Source organism: Phyllostomus discolor, chromosome 12, assembly GCF_004126475.2.
Source record: "Phyllostomus discolor isolate MPI-MPIP mPhyDis1 chromosome 12, mPhyDis1.pri.v3, whole genome shotgun sequence".
In the NCBI taxonomy this organism is placed as follows: domain Eukaryota; kingdom Metazoa; phylum Chordata; class Mammalia; order Chiroptera; family Phyllostomidae; genus Phyllostomus; species Phyllostomus discolor.
This window is the reverse complement of record NC_040914.2, coordinates 73,280,936-73,302,124: the sequence shown is the minus strand read 5'-3', so window position 1 is coordinate 73,302,124 and position 21,189 is coordinate 73,280,936. Positions and strand designations below refer to the sequence as shown.

Here is a 21,189-nt window from a genome sequence, read left to right as displayed (position 1 = left end):
GAGCACTGTGATTGGTCCCTGAACCAACCAGTCAAGAAAGCTTTAAATGCTGAGCCAATAGAAGGCAGCCTCATGAAGCCTGGTTGGGGCGTGGGGGTGGGGGTGGGAGGGGCCACAAGAGACTAGAAAGCCAGGGAGCAGGCATGGGAGAAGGGGTGCAGAAGGTGGAGGTGCTGGCAACCAAGTCAACATGAATGCCTTCAGGTATCTGGGAAATTCTACCTCCTACCTGGGGCTTTCTGAACTGGTATTGGTGGGTGATGTGATAACTTCTACACTGGAACTTGCAGACACATATATTTTAAATTTTTCTTTCCTCTTCCCAGTGGTTCCAGGCATTTGATGTGTGTGCCCTCCCTTCAGCACCCCACCCGCACCAACAGTAGGCTCAGAAGGGCGGGGGCCCTGCAGCCAGGGGCCTGGCTTCACTGCCCAGTGTCACCACTTACCGCTGTGTGACTCTGGGCTCCAGTTGCCAGACAAACAACAGGCTGCCCACTTAAATTTGAATTTCAAATAAACAAGAAACCTTTTTTTGTGTGGTCTAAGTAGGTCCCACGCAACATTTGGAACCTACTTATACTAAAAGATTGGGTTTTTTTTTGTTTATCTGTCTGAAATTCACATTTAACAGGATGTTCTGTGTCTCTCTATTTGCTAAATCTGGCAACCCACATGCCTGGAGAAATATTTCAATTTCCTTGTATTCACCCATCTCATCCCAAAATGGGGATTAGGAGGAAGATAAAGTTAATATTTACTTACTTAGCACGGTACCTAGCAGGTAAAAAGCCCTCTGTGAATGTAACAACTACTATTCCCAACCACGGCTGCCTGGGGAGTTAGTGATGTGCCCCTGGCCATCCCCCCTGCTGGCTAAGGGCAGCCTGAGTGGGGGGAACCATTTTTATCCGTGTGGGACAGCTGCCCTGCGCCCTGGCACAGGCCCGAGGACACCCTCAGTCAATATGTACAGAATGAAAGGCTGCCCCACCCTCCCCAGTTATACCTGCGGGGAATGATGCCTCAGGTCCTACCTGATCCAGGTATTTCTTCCACATGGGTTCAGTGTTATCGGCGACAAACTCGTTCCAGCCATGGACCAGCCTGCGCTGCGTGACCGAGAACTCGGACAGCCCATTCTCTAAGTCCACCTGGAGGGAGAGGGCCATGCACAAGGTCACCAGCGGGCCAGTAAACGCCAAGGAGCCCAAGTCACAGAATCCCCACTCCGGAGGCCAGCCACTGGCCTATCGGACAAGGAAAACGGGCTGTCCACAAGGAACAGGGGACTTGTTTACAGGCCCCAAGGAAACAGGAGCAGAGAGAGAAAGAAAAGGCACAGCCCCATTCTTTTTCAGTTAGACTGCACTCTTACCCTACAATTACCCAGAAGAAACCACCCCAAGCCTAAATTTTAACAAGTGCACTTGTTGCACGAAAATACCGAAGCATATGTTCTTGAAAAAATAAAAAAAACAGGCCTTGGGCATATAGACCAGCATAGCCACTGTAGGAAAAACGGTATGGAGTTTCCCAAAATAATGAAACACAAGGACCAGCAGTCCACTTCCGGGTGTGGGTGCACCAAAGGAGCGGGAAGTGGGTCTGGAACAGAGACTTGCAGACATTACTCGCGGCATCGTTCTCAGCAGCCAAAAGGTGGAAGCAGACCAGGGCCTCATCCATGAGTGAACAAGCCAATCACAAAAAGACAAATAATGCACGACTCCACTTAGCTGAAGTGTGTAGAGCAGTCAGATTCATAGAGGTGGAGGGGCTGGTGCCAGGGGCCGGGAGGAGTTGCTGTTCAATGGTGTAGAGTTTTGCAAGACAAAGAGAGTTCTGGAGATGGTTGTAGCGCAGCATGAATGGACTCATCACTACTGAACTGTACACTTGCTAATGCCTCTGATGGTACATCCTATGATGGTACATTCTGTGTTGTGCATTTTACCACAGTTAAAAATAAAATTTAAAAAGCCACAGAAAAAAAAGCCTGTCCCTAGAAACGATACTTGCTAAAATTATTGTATCAGGCACGCATTGTGCCAGACACGATCCCAAGCTCTTTGCACAAAATGACATTAAAATAGCTCATTTGAGTTAGTAATTATGGACGGAAACTTTGCTGTTCTGGTTGCTGCAAAGGTATCCTTGTTTCTGAAAAGTCGGTAAAACAGGCCTACCGGGTGGTCGAGGTGACAGGGAAACTGCATGGATTTCCAGATTCCTTTCAATAGAGAAAGAAATTCAAGCTCATTTTCTAGGCAGGGTAAAATGTCTAGGCAAGGAAAAGATATTTCCTTCAAGTACTGACAAGTACTAACAAGCAGGATTTGAATTTAAACAGACTTCTGAATTCTTCTCAAGGAAAGGCGGGCGTGAACACTGACATCGAACTTCCTTGACAGGAGACATGTGTCCTTTTATGAGTAAATTTGTACTTGCTTTCCCCCAGTGTGGTCAGTTATGAGTGAACACACAAATGCAACATTATGTGTGCTCAGTTTCCTAGGTAAAGAAAATGAAACACATAAAATATGCAACATCTTTGAGCCTTCGAGGAAAGCTTCATGGAGTGGAGGTGTTCTTTTCTGTTTTATGTATTTTTTAAAATTTTGTTTTGTTTTGACTGGCCGGGAATTCAAATTCCCTTGAGAAACTTGTGAGAATTTGGTTTCTGTGACGGGCAGCTCCATGGATGATAAATGATGAAGGGCATGAATAGGAGGTGGTTTGGGGTTCGACCTTTGGATTCCCCTCCAGCTGTACTACTGTGTAACTGCGTGGGTTATGGCTTCTCTGTGTCTCCGATCAAGAGAAACACGAAATGCAGTGTTTGGGGGCCGCCTGTTCTCTGGTAAGGGCCTGGTGAGAGTCAGCACTACTGACATCAAGGTTGGTAATATTCCACATGGGAAATCAGAATGGTTCAACTTCCATAGAATGATACATTGTTTAAACGATGATAATGGCAATGTATTATAGCACAGAATTCTAAAGCAGTGCTCAGGACATAGTGTTTCTGCTTCAACTAAAAACTTTCCCACAACTGGCATCAAATGCAAATTCAATTCTTACGTGAAACGCTTCGGCCAAATCCTCTCTCTGGCATTTGCTTGCTTCCTTGGGTGGCAGAGCTACCACCGTCTTCTCCTTTTCGATGGCTTTCAACTCACATTGTTCATCAAACTGTGGAAAAAGCAGGGCGGCCGTCAAGCAAGTTGAGGTTTGGTACTGATGCGTCTCTTTCAAGTATAATGTACACACAGAAAGTGGGCACAGCTTAAATGTACAGATCAAATTCTCTCAAACTGATCCACATAACCAGCCTCCAAAACAAGGGCACAGACATTACCGGCCCCCGGAAGCTCCTGCATGCCACCAAACCACTGGAAGGGGAATGGCCACCATAATCTGTCCTAGGTTACTTAGGCCGGGGTTTGAACTTTATCCGAGTGGTCACATGTAATACACACTGTCTCACATCTGGTTCCTCTCACTCAGTGCTGTTGGTGCGAGTCATGCAGCCATGGTTTGCTATTTTCACGGTCGCACTGTGTTCCATCGAATAAGCAGAGCACCCCCCTTACCCCTGGTTGTGTGTGTCCATGGCTTCAGTTGACCACAGTGGACCATGGTCCGAAAATATTAAATACAAAAGTCCAGAAATAGGCAATTTATGAGTTTTAAATTGCTGTCCTGAGTGGTGTGTTGAACTCTCACGCCGGCCCGCTCCATCCCTCCTCGGACGAGAACCGTCCCTTTGTCCGGTGTACCGGCGCCGCACACACTCCCCACGCCTTAGTCCCTTTTGTCGCCTTGGCGATCTGACTGATGTCCATGCATCACAGAGCCCACGTTCAAGTAACCTGTATTTTGTTTAACAATGGCCCTAAAGCACCAGAGTAGTGATGATGGCGAATCAGATATGCCAAAAAATCATAAAGTGCATCCTTTAAGTGAAAAGGTATGTATGTACAGAGAAAAATGTAGTAGATATAGGATTCAGTACTATTCGAGGTTTCAAACATTCACTGGGCACCTTGGTACATATGCCCAGCAGATGCTGGACATTTGGGTTGTTTCCAGTTATTGGCTAATACTGATGAACCTGTTTTTAAAGTAACCTTATTTAACAGAATTGGAACTTACAAAGCGGACAGAGCAGGGCAGCAATTTACTTATTTAGGACCCTGAACCTTGAATTTCTGGGATTCTCAATCAAGCATGCAGCATATTATAGTGACCCCTGATGGTGACTGATGGTATCACAGCCTGTTCTATGAGTTTGGAATAACCCAAGGAAAAGGAGGAACCCAGGTGAGCCCTGGGTGTCTGGCAGGCTTGGGAAGAAGCCATATGAAATCCCTGGAGGGCATGGGAGGGTATAACACACAGGAGACCTCAGAATCATGAAAACATGAAGTGTTTTTGCCAAATTATTCTGAGTATTCCTATACCCAGGACATGATAATCATCTTTTCTCTTTCCACCAGGTTCCTGGGCTCTGGGAAGGAGGAAGGGGAGAAAGACATTGGCTAATAATCTCTTCCCTCTTCTTCCAGCTAGAGCACAGGTGGCAAATTCCTCTTCTTGCCAGAGCACACTCCCACCCCCACTACCCACCACACACACACACACACACACACACACACACACACACAGGGGATCTCCCAAATGCGTGCCTGGCTTAGAGAAGCCCTGCTACCCACGCCAGTCCTGGGCGTGCTCCTCACTCACGCCTCCGACCAGGAAACGCAGCAGTGATTACTCGGGTCTTTCACCGATTCCTCCACCGTCGTGAGCTTTCCTTGAGTCACTGTTACGGTCGCTACACAAGATTTACCTTTAAGAAATCATGTTTCACAACATGACACAGAATGCTTCCTTTGTTCCCAAGAACTGGTTCCGCCATAAGCGCTCGGTTCTTGCTCACACCACAGACGGGGGGGGGGGGGGGGGGCTGGGGTTTTAGGACCTGCCCCGTGGCTGGTCTGGGTCTTGCCATTTCTTTCCAGACTTGACCACACCTGATTCACTTTTTGTACAGCATCCCAAGGGCCCCTGACAAATGCAAACCCAGTCCTCTCTCCCACCCCCAGCTCTCTCTTGCACTCTCTCATACACACACAAACACGCACCATGCTTGAAACACCCGGAGAGATTCCAGTTGCTCTCAGGAGAAAACCCAACAGACCTCCCTATGGCTTCAGCAGACCCCACCTCACGTCCACCTGCTACGCCCTCCTTTACAGAATTCTGGTCTCGTTTGGGGCAGCCTAGCGAGAAGCCCACTTCACAGGCCCATGAGACACAATGCTATCCATTGGAGGAGTCCTGTGTCCCCGCAGAAATGGGCCTCTCCAGTGGCCCTGAAGGAATCCCATGCACACTGTCCTGGCTGCCACACCATACTCTAAAGCAGGGATTCTCAGCCGGGAGCAAGTTTGCCCCCAGGAAACTTTGACAACAACTGGAGACATTTGATTATCATAACCAGGGGGTGAGGGTGCTACTGACATCTGGTGGGGAGGGGCAGACATGCTTCCAAGCACCCTACAGTATGCAGGACAGCCCCACCACAAGGAATAGTCTGGAACAAAAGTGTCCGTATACCAAGGGTAAGAAACTCCATTTTTGAAACAGATGGATGAGTCTATCTTGACATCCTCCCAAACCAGATTAGTCAACCTGCTCTACCCTCTGTGCACCCAGTAAATATTCCACAAAGAGCCAGCAGCCTAAAGAACCAGAGGGACCCAGGGGATGTGGTGGCCCCAGCCCCGGTGGAGATGGCTTCTCTCTGTGGCCTGGTCTTGCTGGGGACTCAGGTTCTCCGAGTAGTCAAGGAGTCCACGAGGGGCTCTAAAAGGTGCATAGAAAGTTGAATCTATGTGCTTTTAATAAATGCCGTAACTGCAGGAAGGAAAATCGTGAACCCTATTTTTTAAAAATCTCCCTTGATTGGCATTTGACACTAACCTCAAATCATTTCTCTGTATTTTTACTTTTTTAATAAGGTCCATCAACAGATAAAATTTTTTTTAAAGATTTTATTTATTTATTTTTAGGGAGGGAAGGGAGGAAGAGAGAGAGAGAGACAGAGAAAAACATCAATGTGCGGTTGCTGGGGGTCATGGCCTGCAACCCAGGAATGTACCCTGGCTGGGAATCGAACCTGGGACACTTTGGTTCCCAGCCCGCGCTCAATCCACTGAGCTACGCCAGCCAGGGCTAGATAAATTTTTTTTTAAAGGTGGTCTCTTCATACATGGGAACAGTATTCAGCCGTGAAAAGGAAGGAAATTTGGGACACGCTAGGACAAGGGCAGTGTTTGAGTGAAACAAGCCGGTCATGAAGAGGACAAGTGCTCTGTGGCTCTGCCGATGAGGTTATCTAGAAGGAGCGAACTCACAGAGACAGAGAGTAGGAGGCTGCTGCTGGGGGAGGCGGGGAGTTAATATTTAATGGGGACAGAGTTTCAGTTAGGGACGATGAAAAAGTTCTGGATACGGACGGTGGTGACGGTTACAGAGCAACGTGAATGTACTTAATGCTGCTGGACCATACATTTAAAAATCGTTAAGACAGTAAATGTTATACATATTTTACCATGGTGAAAAAATCCAGGTCCGCAACAACAAAAATACTGAAGAACCCATGCCTCTGCCGGTGTGGGCGTCCAGACTAGTCAGAGTTCCCACCCTGTCTCAGGAGCCCGTGGCTCCGGGAGGCACAGGGCTGTCCCGTGCTGGGAGCCAGCCAAGGGGCTGAAAGTCTGTGTGGCAGGTGGGGAGGGGTGGGAACAGGCAGCCTGGGGCAGGGGCGGCCTGGCTGAGGGCACTCCTCCCTTGGGGGCAGAGTCTGAGGCCCCAGCGGGAAGGCACCTGCACCCCGCAGGTGTGTGACCAAGAGAACCGAAAACGGGGACTCAAGTGAATACGTGTTTGTGGGCATTCACAGCGGCACCATGCTCAGCAGCTCCCATGTCCAACAACGAACGATGGAGGAATAAAATGAGCTCTATCCATGCAACGGAATATCATCCAGCCCCAATCGGAACACAGTGCTGATCCACGCCATGTTATGAACTGAACTGTGTCCTCTCCAAGCACAGACCTTGAGGTCCCAGCCCCCGTGCCCGGGGGAGGAGGCATGCGGAGTGACTGCTCATGGGTGTGAGCTCCCCTTCGGTGTGACCAGAACGTCTGGAGCCCTCTCTCGGGGGTTCCACAGAAGCAGTGGTCGCACAGCGTCGTGAATGCCCTAGATGCCATTGAGTGGTTCACTTTAAAATGGTTTATTTCATGTTATGTGAATTGCACCTCAATAAAATAAGAAGTGAAGCCATTTTCAGGTCACGGATAGGAACTCCCTCCACCACCTTGAACTACCTGGAGGTCTCGGACCTCCGCCCACCCCAGCTCCAGTGGCCGACCTTCTCCTCAGTCTCTACTCTCCCCCCATGAGCGTGTCAACACTGCTCTAGGCTTCCCACCACACCAGAATCCCCGTATGGGCTACACGCTGGGGGTGGCCATGCTCACTCCTCTCCCACGCCTCGGTCCCAATCGGGAACAAGCGGTCTGCACGCGCGTCTTCAATTTCTCCCCTCCCTTCCACCTCTCAACCCACTTCCCGGGGCCTCCCAGGTCCCTCCTGTCTTCCAGGCTTCTGGGACGTGGCCCGGGACCCAACACCCCACCAGCGAGGGCCCACTCTGTCTCACTGCAAGGCTGTCATTCTCAGAAAGCAGAGCTTTTGGACCCAGAACTGAGCACGTGGCCTCTGTCCTCTTCCGGCAGGTGGGTGACCTGCTCAGGATGCTCAGGTGTGGCCCTCTCTCTCCCTTAAGAGCACACAGTGTGGAGCCGCCTGTCTGGTTTGAGTCACAGCATGTTCCGTCAGTAACGAGAGAGGCGCATCCGGGCGGAGGAGGCCAGGCGCCCTCGGCGGCACCCCTGACTCTTGCTCCCTGTCAAGCCCAGTTCAGTGTTGAGCCCTCTCCTCCCTTCTCCTTTGTGTCTCCTTTTCTACAGTTCTTTTTGTTGTTGTTGAGGTGAGATCCACAAACATAAAATTAACCATGTTACAGAGTTCAGTGAGTGACATTGTGCACATTCACCCTGCTGCCCAGCCACCACCTCTGTGTAGGTCTAAGACATTTCCGTCACCCCAAAGGAGACCCCGCCCCGTTATCAGTCACTCCCCGTTCCCTCCCCCCAGCTCCTGGCAACCACCAATCTGCTGTCTGTCTCCATGGCTTTCCCTACTCTTCATGGCTTCACACAAATGGGATCGCACAGTATGTGCCCTTTCGTGCCTGCTTTGTAGCCCCCAAAGTGCAGTTGGCCCCCAGCTGACAGACCCAGGCCAGCATCCCAGGGCAGGCGATGGTGAACGGGGCCTTCCTGAGCCCCAAGGAAATAATGTGGAACAAGGACGTCCTGGAGTGTTTTCACCGAGTCAAGACAGCTCAGTGCCAATGTTTAACCTAGCAGAGGCTGCGGAGGGAACCGCACAGGGCAAACGTGGCCCCGCAGAGGGAGGAGCTGGCTGAGGACGGAGCAGGTGGCAGCTGGGGGTGGACCAGCCGCCCTGAGCCACAGCTGAGCTTTCTCTGTCCTTCCGTCCGGCTCAGAGATTCGGTTCATTTCAAATACTGACTGAGTTAGACAACAGTGATTACTTCCATGTTTAACGACTGATACAAATGTTTACTTCTTCAGTATGTTTGTCCAAAACCTCACCTTGGCTGCCTGACATCCCCGCTCCTGAAAGTGGGGGTTATGACAGCAGGGGCTCCAAAGTTGGAGAACCCCCGGGATCTTGTAAAAATGCATCTGCCATGGCCTGACCCCAGGCCAGCGGAGGAGTAGGGCCCAGCCGCCAGGATTCCTAACAGCCCCAGGAGGTTCTCGCAGCCAGAGCCTAGCTGGCTCCCCAGCCAGCACCTCTGCCACTGCCCAATAAAAACACGAGAAAAGGGACTTTGAATACGTGATTTCATTGCTGATTTTGTGATGGGCAGATGATTCTAGATGATCTAGTGGGCCAGTATTACAAGGGTCCTTGTCTGTAGGAGGGCGCGGGAGGGTCAGAGACAGACAGGTATCAACAGAAGCAGAAGCTGGAGGGATATGGGTACTGGCTTTGAAGACGAAGGAAGGAGCCATAAACTGAGGGATGCAGGGGGCCTTCAGAAACTGAAAAAGAAAAGGCAAAGAAGCAGACTTGCTCCTAGAGGGTCCAGAAGGAATGCTGTCCCCCTGACACCTTGATTTTAGCCCACTGAGACCTGTGGAAGAGTGTGTACAGTTTCATGTGCCCCGTCTGGCTGCTTGTTACAACAGCCCAAGGAAACCGACACACCATCACCGCAAGCCCCGGGAAGGAACCCCACTGCCTGAGCTCCCGGACCCCCAGTCCTCCCTCTGCCCAGCTCACTGCTGCCCCACTGGACCTCCAGCGCTGGACCATCATCCTCAGCGGGAAGTGGCTGGTCCTACCCCACTTACACCTGAGTGACCAGCACAGTGCTAGGCAAATAGAAGATGCTTGAACATGTTTGTGGAAGGGAGGGAAGATGAGGCAAGCTCTGAGCTGCCTGGAAGGGCTCAGTGCCCTGCGTCAGGAGCCACGCAGGACTAGAGGGAGTGGCGAGCCACAGGGACACTGTGCAGACAGCCTGAAGGGGCTGCAGCTAGAAGTCTCGGGCTACAAGCATGTGCTGCTGCTTTTTAAAAAAATTTTATTGATTGATTTTAGAGAGAAAGAGAAACATTGATTGGTTGTTCCACTTATTTATGCATCCACTGGTTGTTTCTTGTTCTTGTACGTGTGGTTGATTTCTGGTATGTGGCCTGACCAGGGATCAAACCCACAACCTTGGTGTAACCAGACGACGTTCTAACCAACTGAGCTACCTGCTATACAGTTCTCTCCGTGGTGGCTGAGCAGCTGCCTGGTGCTGTGGCCAATACAGCCAGCCTGGGCCCGGGCCCAGGCCCAGTCTTCTCTCACTCACTCCCTCCTCCATCACCCACTCCTTACCGTGTGCGAGACACTACTGCGTGCCTACTGCCTTGGGAAAACAGACATAGTCCCTGCCCTAAACTGAGAAATTATATAAGCAAGTTTATTGAAAAGAATAATTAGGACTAGTAGAAAAAAAGAAACCATAGAAGTACCAGAAGAAACCATGGGCTCTATTAACAAAAGATCTCGAGGTGAGAACGGACTTTCTGAGCTCAAGACAAAACCGATGCCATGGAGGAAAAGACTGGCAAATTCACTCCACAAAGATGGGATCGTCTTCTGTGAAAAGCCCTGCACACTAGGCCTGCAGGCACAAACGCGGTGGGAGGAATCCGTGGCACTGACAAAGAAGACCCTTCCCAAGCAAAGAGCGCTCACCGACGCAGCTGAGAAAAGACAACCAGCTCACGGTTGTAGGGCATGGGCAAAAGCTAGAAGCTCAGAGTTCACAGAAAGGAAATGATGAGTAACTAAAACATGAAAAGATCATCAAATTCACTTAAAATCAGAGGCTCAGATTTAAAAGACTCTGATACACCACCCTTCATGTCTCTGATAGGTGAGGTTCGAGCAGTCAGTAACTTGAGGTGCTAGGGAGAGGCAGTGAGGGACAGAGCCTCTCGTCTGGTGGGGGCCAGGGGAGTCGGCACAAGTCCCAGCGGAGGGCAACTTGGCAGCAGCGAAGTTGAAAATGGACCAGTTCTAGTAGTTTCTTTTCCACAGACCCTTACTGCAGGATGGTAACCATTCAGTCAGTGCAATACTGTCTCTAACAACCAAATATTGGAAACATCCCACACGTCCACTAGTAAAGAACAGACTGAATGAACTGTGATGCCACCGTAACATGCAGTGTTATGCTGCCACTGAAATGCCCTCATGAGCTGGTCGAAGGCTGAGACTTCTCCCTTCTGACACAGCTCAAGGCAAGTCTACAAACACAGTGAATTGCAGATGAAGCTGTACTAAATTCAAATAAGATCAATTGAAAATCCTCATCAAAGCATTCAGTCAAAAACCCTAGGTTACACTATCAAGCAAAAGCTTGCTCTAGACATGGACACTAAAGAGCCTGGAATCCAGATTCGGTTTAGAATCGAAGAGCCGGGCACTGAGTCCAGAAAAGATTGGCACCTGAAGAGGACTTAGAAGCAAGCCCAGACAAAGATCGCCTGGTGGGGAAGGTTCACAGGGGAGAAGGCAGAGGGTGCCATGCCATCTGCACTCCCTCCCGCTCACACACCCTCACCTCATCAGGGCGAACAACGCTTACCCTGCGGCTGGCTCCAGAGAGCGACTTGCTAAGTAAGACGGGGCTCCAGACTCAAGAGTCCAGATCTGGTTTCAAAAGCAAAGATCTAGATTCCACGTCCAGAGGAAAAAAGAATGTGGCGAGCATTTGGAACAGAAACCAGCCTGGAACAAGACCTCTGACACGAGAGGGTTCGGGGCACTGGAATCACACACAGTGGTGCCCATCTCCCCGGCAGCTGTCTCATTCCTCGGAGGCCAGAACAGGATGGACCCAAAGACAAATCAGTGCATTTCATGGCATCCGCCTGGGCTCCAAATGGCTCTCACTCTTCCTAGGAAAATACCCTTCTAAACACACCTTCAGCTTCCCCAGAAGCTGAGCCTTCTGGACACAGCACACAGGACTTTAGGGGGCAGACAGACAGACGGATACAAGGCACCAAACAGCCCTACTGATGGAGCCTGGCTCCACAGTGCAGCCAGTGTCAAGGGCCATGACAATAATTCCTATCTTTTAAAAAAATAACATTGTGGCCCTGGCTGGTGTGGCTCAGTGGATTGAATGCTGGCTTGCAAACCAAAGAGACACCGGTTTGATTACCAGTCTAGGGCCCATGCTTGGGTTACAGGCCAGGTCCCCAGTAGGGGGTAGTTGAGAGACAACCACACATTGATGTTTCTCTCCCTCTCTTTCTCCTTACCTTCCACTCTCTCTAAAAAAATAAATACATAAAAATATTTTAAAAATAACATCATGACAGTTTTTTATGATAACTTTCCGATGTGGAAAACATTAAACATATACTGAAGTATAACCTACATACAGTCGTGTGCACCAGCCTGGGTGCCTTTCTGCACATGCGCACACCTGAGGAACCCCACCGACTGCTGAATCTCTTCTGCTCCCAGCAGCTCCCCTCGAGCCCTGTCCTGGCTGACACCCTGCATTGGCTGACCCACATTTGGACTTCTAGCAACACGGATTTGCTGTGCCTATTTTGGAACTCCATCTGAATGAAACCATGTTCATGTATTCTTACATCTGGCTTCTTTTATTCAATGTCATTTTAGCAAGATTTGTCTGTGTTGTTCCATAAACCTGGTTCCATAACTGTAACCCATTCTCTTCTGTTGCTGTGTGGTATGTCACCTATTCCAGTGCATGGGTATCCCATCATCTATTTAACGATTTGCATGTGGTTGGGCACTTAGGACCTGTCTGGTTGGGCCTGTTAGACACAGCACTGCTATGAGCAGTCTTTGAGCGGACACAGCCACGGCTCTCCTGGGCACATACCCGGCAGTGGAACTGCTGGGTCAGAGGCACACACTCCTCTAGTAATAGTAGACACTGCCAATCACTGCTACCCCCTGAGGGGTGATACCACTAGCAATAGATTGGGAAGAAAAAAAAGCACACAATATTGTAACGCATTAGCCTTACGTAAAACAAAAAGGAGAAGGATCTGTAGTTGCTTGTTTATAAGGCACATCTCAAGCTGGGCCTGGAAGACACAGGCAGTGAGAGACTCCGACTGGACCCCCTTTTGTACCTTTTTGAATCTTAAGCCACAGTAAGAATCGATGATGCAAAGAGGGAAAAACGAGTGCTGACGAAGCCTGGGGGCAGAGCCGGTGCAGGAGGGGAAGGGGCTTCCTACTAATAGGGATGCTCTGGAAATGAAAGAACAGATGAACAGGTGTCAACTCAGGAAGGTGGAGAGAGGAAGAGCCCCAGGCAGGCCACAGTATGGGTGAAGGCTGTGCCCAGAGGAGCCAAGAGGAGGCCGCTCTGGGTGCCGTGGACCACAGAAAACAGGGGCTCAGGTCCTGGGGAGAGAGCCTCACAAACGAACTCCAGGGCCTGCCCAGAACCATTTAAAGTTAGCAGATGTGGGGGAGGGAGTATTGCCGGGCCCTCATCTCACCAACTGGGGCTCTGATTCTACTTATCCTGGCCACTGGCTCTGTGATCCTTGGCAAGTCCCCCGATTGCCCTGAGTCTCAGCTTTCTCCTCTGTAAAATGGGGACAAGGAGCCCCATACCGAGGACTGCTGAGGCAGGCAGGGCTTCTTCAATTCCAGCCTCAGGTCGAGATGGGTTTCAGAAGTGTTTCCCTGTTCTTGAAATCACATCTAGATCCTGTCTGTGATGTGTGTGTGTGATGGCGGTGCGCTCCCAGGCAGCAAGAACTAGGACAGAACAAAATGAGACATCCAGAGTTTGAATCTTGTTCACAGGTGGCCAGTGCCATCAGGGGCCAAGCAAGGAGGTGGCTGAGCTAGGTGGTGGCCGGTTCAGCCTTGAGCCAACAGGTGGCTGGCCAGGTGAGGAGACGGGTTTAGTACAGGAAGACTGTGCAATAAGTAAATATGCTGAGGGACATGGGAACTGCCCTTCTCACTGGTGGTAAAAGGAGTTATAAATACAGAAAGAACTGGCACTGGCTTTGTGGAGTTTATTGCACTGGGATCCAGGGTTTTACACACCCACCTGCACATGTGCACCTCCTCTGAGAGGGCCCAGAAGCCACAACACCCCAATAGTGTGAGCACACCTCACACCAGATCTGGTTCTCCATGCCATTCTTGCCATAAAAAGAGTCTGGAATCCTGGGAGAGATGGCTGAACCAGGGCAGGTACCAAATGAGCCTGGGATTTCTTATTACGCCGGACAGTAGGGACAGGCTCAAAGAATGATAAAAAATGTCCGGAATTCACAGACGTCACCATGAAGGGGCTCCTATTGGCCAAATCTGGGACGATCTGAGCACCAAAATCAAAGACAGGAACAAATTTCCACGTGCTTAATAAACTAGGAATCCATGACGTCACAATGATACGCGAGTGAATAAGTAAAAGACCAAATCAGTAGAAGAAAGGGGTAGCTCTTCCTTACACCAGAACACCAGGTGAAAATGAGGGAGGGATGATGGGATTAGAACACCATCGTCAAAGGAAGTCACCAGCTCAGGCAAGGTGCCTCAACAGATGCTAAAACTAAAGAGTAAAAGTGGCCTGAGCGACAGTCTACTGGCACAGCCCCAGCTGTCTCTCCGTGAACACTTGTTAATTACAGCAGGGAGGACAGCAACTTCACACAAGAAAAGAGCCTGGCGGGTAGGAGTGGAGAAAACTCCAGCACAGAATTCAGGCAGCCCTGGGTCCCAGTTCCGGGGACAGCGGAGCGGTACGACCCTGGACAAGGTCCTGCACTCTCTAAGCCCCAGATTTCTGTAGGGATGTTTGCAAGGATTCAGAATAACATGGTGCCTCCACAGACATGCATTGGAACGTCGTTCTGATCATTAAGACAGAAAACCATCTAGATGCCCATCAATAAGCGTGGGTTAAGTAAAAATGCCTCCCCAGCAAGAACACTGCACTCCTGACTTGTTCATACGGTAGGAATGACTCCATGTATGTTTTTAAAAACATGCAGGGTTGGACGTGAATGATAATTACTGCGATCAGGTGTTGCCCAAAATGCTTTCCGCCACCACCCACCCCACCGCAGATCTCTGACGTGCACAGAGAGAAAAACAGAGGCTTGGCAAACTGAGCGATTTGTTCCAGGTCTCACTGCTGGCAAGTGGCCGGGCCAGAAGCTGCACCCAGGTAACCTGGATCACAGGCTCTAATGCTCTTAACCACCGCCTTCCTAGACCTGCACAGAATAGGGGCCAGGAGAGCCGGTGCAAACAGTAATCTGATTACTTCCAACTGATTAGATGCAAACAGTACCTACCCCTCTCGACACGCAGACCAAGAAGGAAAGTGGGAGCAACGTGGGAGAGTGAAGGAGTTTCACATTGTACCAAGTTTTCTTGTGGTTTATGAAAAACAATTATGACAACTTTAGAAAAGGAAAAAGAAAGGGAAGGAAAAAAATATGTGTAGTTCCTGGTTCACAAAAGGTGGGAGATTAAAAAAAACTAATATGAGCATGATTCAATGAGGGTGAGACTGTTGCTCAAGGTTGATATGCTGGTGTTTGGGGGAGGGGCGTACAGAGGGAGGGACAGTCACAGTGGGTTGGTGACAACAGTCTCAGACACACTGAAGGGATGAGAGCTTCTCAGTGGCTTGGGGAGAAGAACGATGGAGCCATCATGCAACACGTGGCTGAGGGGTCCTGAGTCAACTCTAAAATGACAAACCGTTGAGAAGTACCATCGCGTTGCCGGCAGGACTTCACGTGAATCCAGTCTTTGTACACAGTCATTGCCACAGCCGATAAGCACCAAGTATGGTAATCAAGAGCAACTGAAGAAATATTCTTTCCGCAAAGCCCAGCGCTTGTCTTATCTCCAAGTGAACCAGCCAGTTCTACAGTTAGCCACGGATGGCCTTTCAGAGGTTGCTCAGCTGGCAGCCATGCTCAAGTAGGAGGCTGGTTGTTCTAAACTAAACCAGCAAACAATTTCTTGGGATATTGAAATGCCATTTTGTACATGTACCTGTAATTAGATGTTCTCAGCACAAGCATTATCAACATCTAATCAAAAAGTGTAAATAAAGACTAGAACTCAAGACTTGTAAAAAAAACACTAGCAAACATAGGTAACTCTGAAGCAGTCTATGTGTGAGATGTGTTCTGGTTTTTATGTGAAGGATCTCGTTTACAAAACTATTTGTTCCTACTACTGTGATAGGCAGCCTTGAAGACAGCCCCCAATCATCCCTGCCTCCCCATATACACCCTTGTAATCCCTGCCCCTTGGGAACAGACTAGCTAGACCACTCATCCTTGGGGAAGCATCCTTGAGGCAGCCCTGTGGGGAGGACCACATAGCCAGGGTCAGAGACCTGCAAAAACAACCACAGGAGCAAGCCTGCAAGCTGATCCTTCCCCCTCCCATTACCCACGTCTGTTGGGACCCAGGCTTCACCCGCTCCAGCCCGAGGATGATAGTGCAGGGTGGAGCCTCGCAGTCTTGGTTAAGAGACGGGAGCCCTGAGGGTCAGAGATAACTTCCCCAGAGTCATCCTGCAAGCAGGAATTTCTGGTCCAACCTTCTCCTTACCCAACAATCAGGTCAGCAAGGAGAACCTTTTTCCCCAGCAAATTCAGTGGGTTTCTTCTCTTTTCAAGCCACTGGAAATGCAGCCAGAATGAGGTATCTTTGGAATAACGAGAACCGTGCTTACTTCCTGCGCTTCTACCTCTGGCTCCACCCTAGTCCCCATCTCAGCCACCTGTCCCTGCTTGGTCACTCTGCTCTGTGTTCTCCACCACACCCGAGACCCACACCCCTGGGTCTTAGACGTTAACACTGCTCTCGAACTGAAGAGACCCAGGAGGAGACACAGCAGGTTCTCGATAATAACAATGATGAAAACAGGGTGACTAGCAAAGTGCTCAGGAGGCTCGGCGATTGCCCAGGACGCCACACACAGCATGTGCCCATAAAAGGGTTAGGACTCCTGGGGAAACAACCACTGTAGCAGACTTTGCTCCTTTTTCAAATTTTCATCAGAGGCAAAAGGTGCAGACTGGAGGGTGTAAGTGTGAGAGCAAGGGAGGGAGGTGCTCAGGCTGTGCACTGAGCTGGCAGTAAACAGGCCGCCTCACCTGGCCCGCCTCCCTCCCTCGTTACACCCCCCATTTACCTTTATTGCAATTTCCTGGGTTTGCACAAGGCCACCTTTAGAGACAGGACACTTTGTTTCTCAGCCTGCCTTGGCGGTCATCAGTATGCCTGTTTGCCTGGGTCATCGGTATGCCCATCATGCCACACTGCCAAGTTATCATCACGCCTGTTTAGGGTGCAGGTGAGAACGCAGGTCCACAACTGGGTGGGTAAGCCCCTGCCCCTCCACACCTACAGACAGGTCAAGACCTGCCCCAGCCTTGAGGGCCCCTCTAAAAGCTTTGGGGAAATGAAGTTCACTTTGGTGCAGAGCTCAAACCCACCCCAGCATCTCTGTTTGTGTTATTTCATACCTGGCACAACTGGATGATACCTGGGGGCACCTGGACGTCTCATAAAATCTGGTTGTAACCAAGTATACATCAGGAGGGTTTGAAAAATACCCAGCTCAATGCAAAAATCAGATGATGAAAATAAAAAATATATAGAAAAAGAATGTAGAAAAGGCAACCCACAACCACAAAAAGCCCTGGCTAGTGTGACTCAGTGGACTGAGCTCTGGCCTGAGAACTACAGGGTCACAGGTGTGATTCCCAGTCAGAGCACATGCCTGAGTTGTAAGCCAGGTCCCCAGAAGGGGGCGTGCGAGAGGCAACCACACATTGATGCTTCTCTTCCTCTCTTTCTCCCTCTCTACCCCTCTGTCTAAAACTAAAATACATAAAATATTTTAAAAGTTTAAAAAGGCAACCATGTTGGCAAACTAACTTCAGACTCCTTTAACAAAACACATTGTACTGCATATAAGTAGAGAAACAGATTTTGGTAAAATAATGAAACTATACCCGATCCATGTTTCACCCACACACCGCTTCAGAAAAATGGAGCTTTGAGGACTGCTAGGTACACGATCCTGGGGGCTATCGCCCCAGCGCCAGAATTCACATGATGAAGTGCACAGACATTTAGGAATCTGACAACCACAGTGTTTTGACTATTGTCATTCTTTGAGAGGAAAATTAAATAGTTGAAATCAAGTCTTTCCAGCTGATCTTTTTCATTAACAAAGTAAATGTAGCCCTGGCTGGGAGGCTCACTTGGTTGGAACATCGCCCCGTGCACCAGCAGGTTGCAGGTTCCATCCCCGGTCGGGGCACTTACGATCAGTTTTTCTCCATTTCTGTTTGCTCCCCCCCCCCACCCCCGCCACCACCTCCTTTCCTCTGTCTCTAAAATCAATAAATATATCCTCTTGTGAGGCTTTTTTTTAAAAAGTAAATTTAACTTCGTGTTTCCCCTTCACCATTCAAAAGGCAGCGCTATATTCTCATGAGCACCTGCAGTGGAATTTTATTTTTGAATGACTCATTAAGCTGAAAACAGAGACACTGCAACGTCCCAGAGATGCGTTTGCAGAAATTCAGTGCCCTCCGCTCTAGGGTCATGCTGCGAGTTCTGCGGACAAGCTCAGGAGAAAGTTGTAGGGTCCCCAGTCACCACTGGCTTCTCCAAGTGGAAGGGCTTCTGGGGGGACAGCTTTGTCACAGTTTGTCAGCTGGCTAAAAACTCCCCTCCCGGAGACGCCTGTTGGTTTATCCTAGAGGGTCACCTGGAGGTTGTGAAGTCAACATACAAATCCCAGTGGTTTTTAAAAAGGACGCTGGAGACAGGAGAAGGGAAGCGGGGAGGCCCGGCTCCTGTCACCTTGCTTGTCACCACTATTGCTACTATTGGTAAAACATGTGCCCTACAGTTTTCTGTTGCTGCTGTTTTTTACATGACTTTTTTCCCCCCATTTCAAGTAGCTTTTAAAATTCGTATAGCAGCCTAGGTGTTGGAGACCCAAGAATTTCAATTCGAAGTTAGAGAAGCCTAGGGTCGTTTTCTAGCTGTGTACACTTTGAGGGACGTATTTAACATGTCTTGCCCTCCGTTTCTTTTAATATATTTTTATTTTATCTATTTATTTTAATTGATTTCAGAGAGAGAAAGAGACATCGATTTTGTCATTTCACTTGTTTGTGAATGCATTAGTTGCTTTCTTTTGTATATGCCCTGACTGGAGATCGAACCTGCCATGCTGGCATATCAGAATGACGCTCTAACCAACTGAGAGACTCGGGCCAGGGCCTCGCCCTCAATCTCGCATCCACAAAATGGGCTGGAGGTGGAGGACTAAGTGGCAAGGGTGCCTGGCCCAGAGCAGAAACGCGAGGGAGCTGGAGTTGCTATGAAGACAGCTTCTCTCTCTGGGATCGGGGGAGGAGGGCGGGTTAGAGGAGAAACATCCGCTGCGCACCGACGGGATTTTGGGTGGGGTGCGGTAGGGTGGAGGGGTCAGGTCCCACTTCCTGCGCCCGGTGGGCCAGACTTACCAAGGTTTCCAACTCGCCCCGCTCCAGCGGCTCGTACTGATGGCCCGCGCCTGAGAAGCCGAGTTTCTGCAGGAACTTGGAGAAGCGTGTCTCAACCATGGTGAGCGGACGGAGGCCCCTCGCCCAGCCTCCGATCCCGCCGGCGACCGCCCCTGCGTGAGTGTCCCGATCCCAGGCGAGGCCCGGCCTCACTGCGCGCTCCCAAGCCTCCTGGGCCAGGGCCAGGTTACCAGGGAGCCGCCTACCTGCCCGCTGCAGGTGAGGCCCCGCCCCGGGGCGGGGCCGCGCACCAGGCGGAGCTCAGCGCACCTGGCTCTGCCCCGCCCAGTGAGTTCGCAGAGGACTCTCAGGACAGCAACGACCCGACCCACGGAGACCCGGGGAGCGGCAGCAGTGCCTCAGAACTAGGGCTGTTTCCCCAACTTGCCAGATCAAGAGAATCTCCTGGAAGGGGAATGGGAGGCAGGGAGGACGAGCAAACTTTTGTTTAAAATGCAGATTCCCGGACACTTCCCTGCCCTAAGTCCTTAGGTCTGGAGCAGGCTGGAAAGCAGGACTTTAACAAGCACCCAAGTAATTCAGGGGAGCCAAGTGGTTAACCTCAAGCTGCTGGTGGCACGGCAGACAGGACCCGAGTTGGACTCCTACCCGCTGCTGCGGCCTTGTCCTCTCTGAGCTTCGGCTCCCTGGTCTGTAATGAAATAAGGCCAAGACCTGACCTGACGGGGTGGAGGGATGGGAGTGCCTCGGGAGTGAAACCCAGGCATGGGGAGGGAGTTTGAGGGCCTCCTCCCGCAGCCTCTGTGCTCTGTGTAGTCTTGGGTGATCTTTGAGCCCTTTATTCTCATCTGCAGAATGGGTTTCTGCAGTTGCCAATTGTGGGACCTTGAGCAGTTTTCTTAAATTGTCAGAGCCTTAGTTTACTCATCTGTAAAAGGGTCACCATGATAGTGCCGCCTTCATGGTAAAATGGGGAAGACTTAATGGACAGAGTTGCATTGGAAGGGCCCAGGGTACGGGCAGGGCTTGGCACATGGTGACTCGTGGTATCGTCTCCATCCCAGGGGAGCTGCTGGGCTCAAACGCCTCCCACGGTCTGTGAGCCGATGTGTAGTGTAGATGGCGTCCAGCCTCCAAGGGGATGTATTGCCAAGGGTAAGGGCTTTGGCTTCACACGGGAGTGGGATCCATAACAAGATCCACCACCTCGTAGGGAGGTGGCTTTGGGCAAGGTGGCTTTTCTCGTCTGTAAAGTGGGGCCACTTAAGGACTCACCATAGGACATGGCATGTGTATTTGTCCATTAAACTGTGCTGCCCCTTTCCGGCAAATACTTGCCACCTACCTCAACTGTAAGGAGTGGCCACTTTAGCCCCATTCAACCTAAGGGGAAGTTCTGGTGGCCCTTCTTGTTTAGCCTGCCTCTTTACAGAAACAAAAGCTGTCCAGCCCTACCAATTCCAACAAAGGCCCAAGAATAACAGAGAAAACAAAACTCTGGTATGTGTCAGTTCACATTTGAACCTCAGGCTTGTTCCTTTCAGATGTGTGACCTTGGGCAACTTTCTTCACCTCTCTCCTCCTCAGTTTATTCATCCACGAAATGGGGATGACACTACTTACCTAGTCAGGATTCCAGGAGAAAACAGATGGCACCCTCAAACTGAGTGATTTGGGGAGGGTGTGATAAACAGGCTATTTACAAAGGTGTGGGCAGGGCATAGAGAAACCAGAGGGATTGTGCAATTTCCCAAGATTAGGCACAGATAAAAAATGCTACCACCCAAGGCCTGGAAAGCAAGAGGAGAAAGCAGTTAGTTGGAGGAGGTTGCTGTGTGGAGCTGGGGGAACTTAGGAGAGGGAAATGGCTCCAAAAGGCAGTCATGGATGCAGCCTCCTGGGTCAAAAACTCAGAGAAGA

At 50.2% G+C, this 21,189-nt stretch overlaps 1 protein-coding gene across 1 annotated transcript in view; it reads right to left on the bottom strand.

The window, feature by feature from the left end:
• Positions 1–19,493, bottom strand: part of ATP2C2 (ATPase secretory pathway Ca2+ transporting 2) — a 62,007-nt gene extending 42,514 nt beyond the window's left edge. Inside the window, exons 1-3 of the mRNA XM_028502020.2 lie at positions 19,270–19,493; positions 3,085–3,195; positions 1,038–1,154 (exon numbers count right to left, since the gene is read on the bottom strand). Of these exons, the coding sequence (XP_028357821.1) occupies positions 1,038–1,154; positions 3,085–3,195; positions 19,270–19,368 (327 nt within the window). The 5' untranslated portion in view covers positions 19,369–19,493. The remainder of the gene's footprint in view (positions 1–1,037; positions 1,155–3,084; positions 3,196–19,269) is intronic.
• Positions 19,494–21,189: the final 1,696 nt, after the last annotated feature.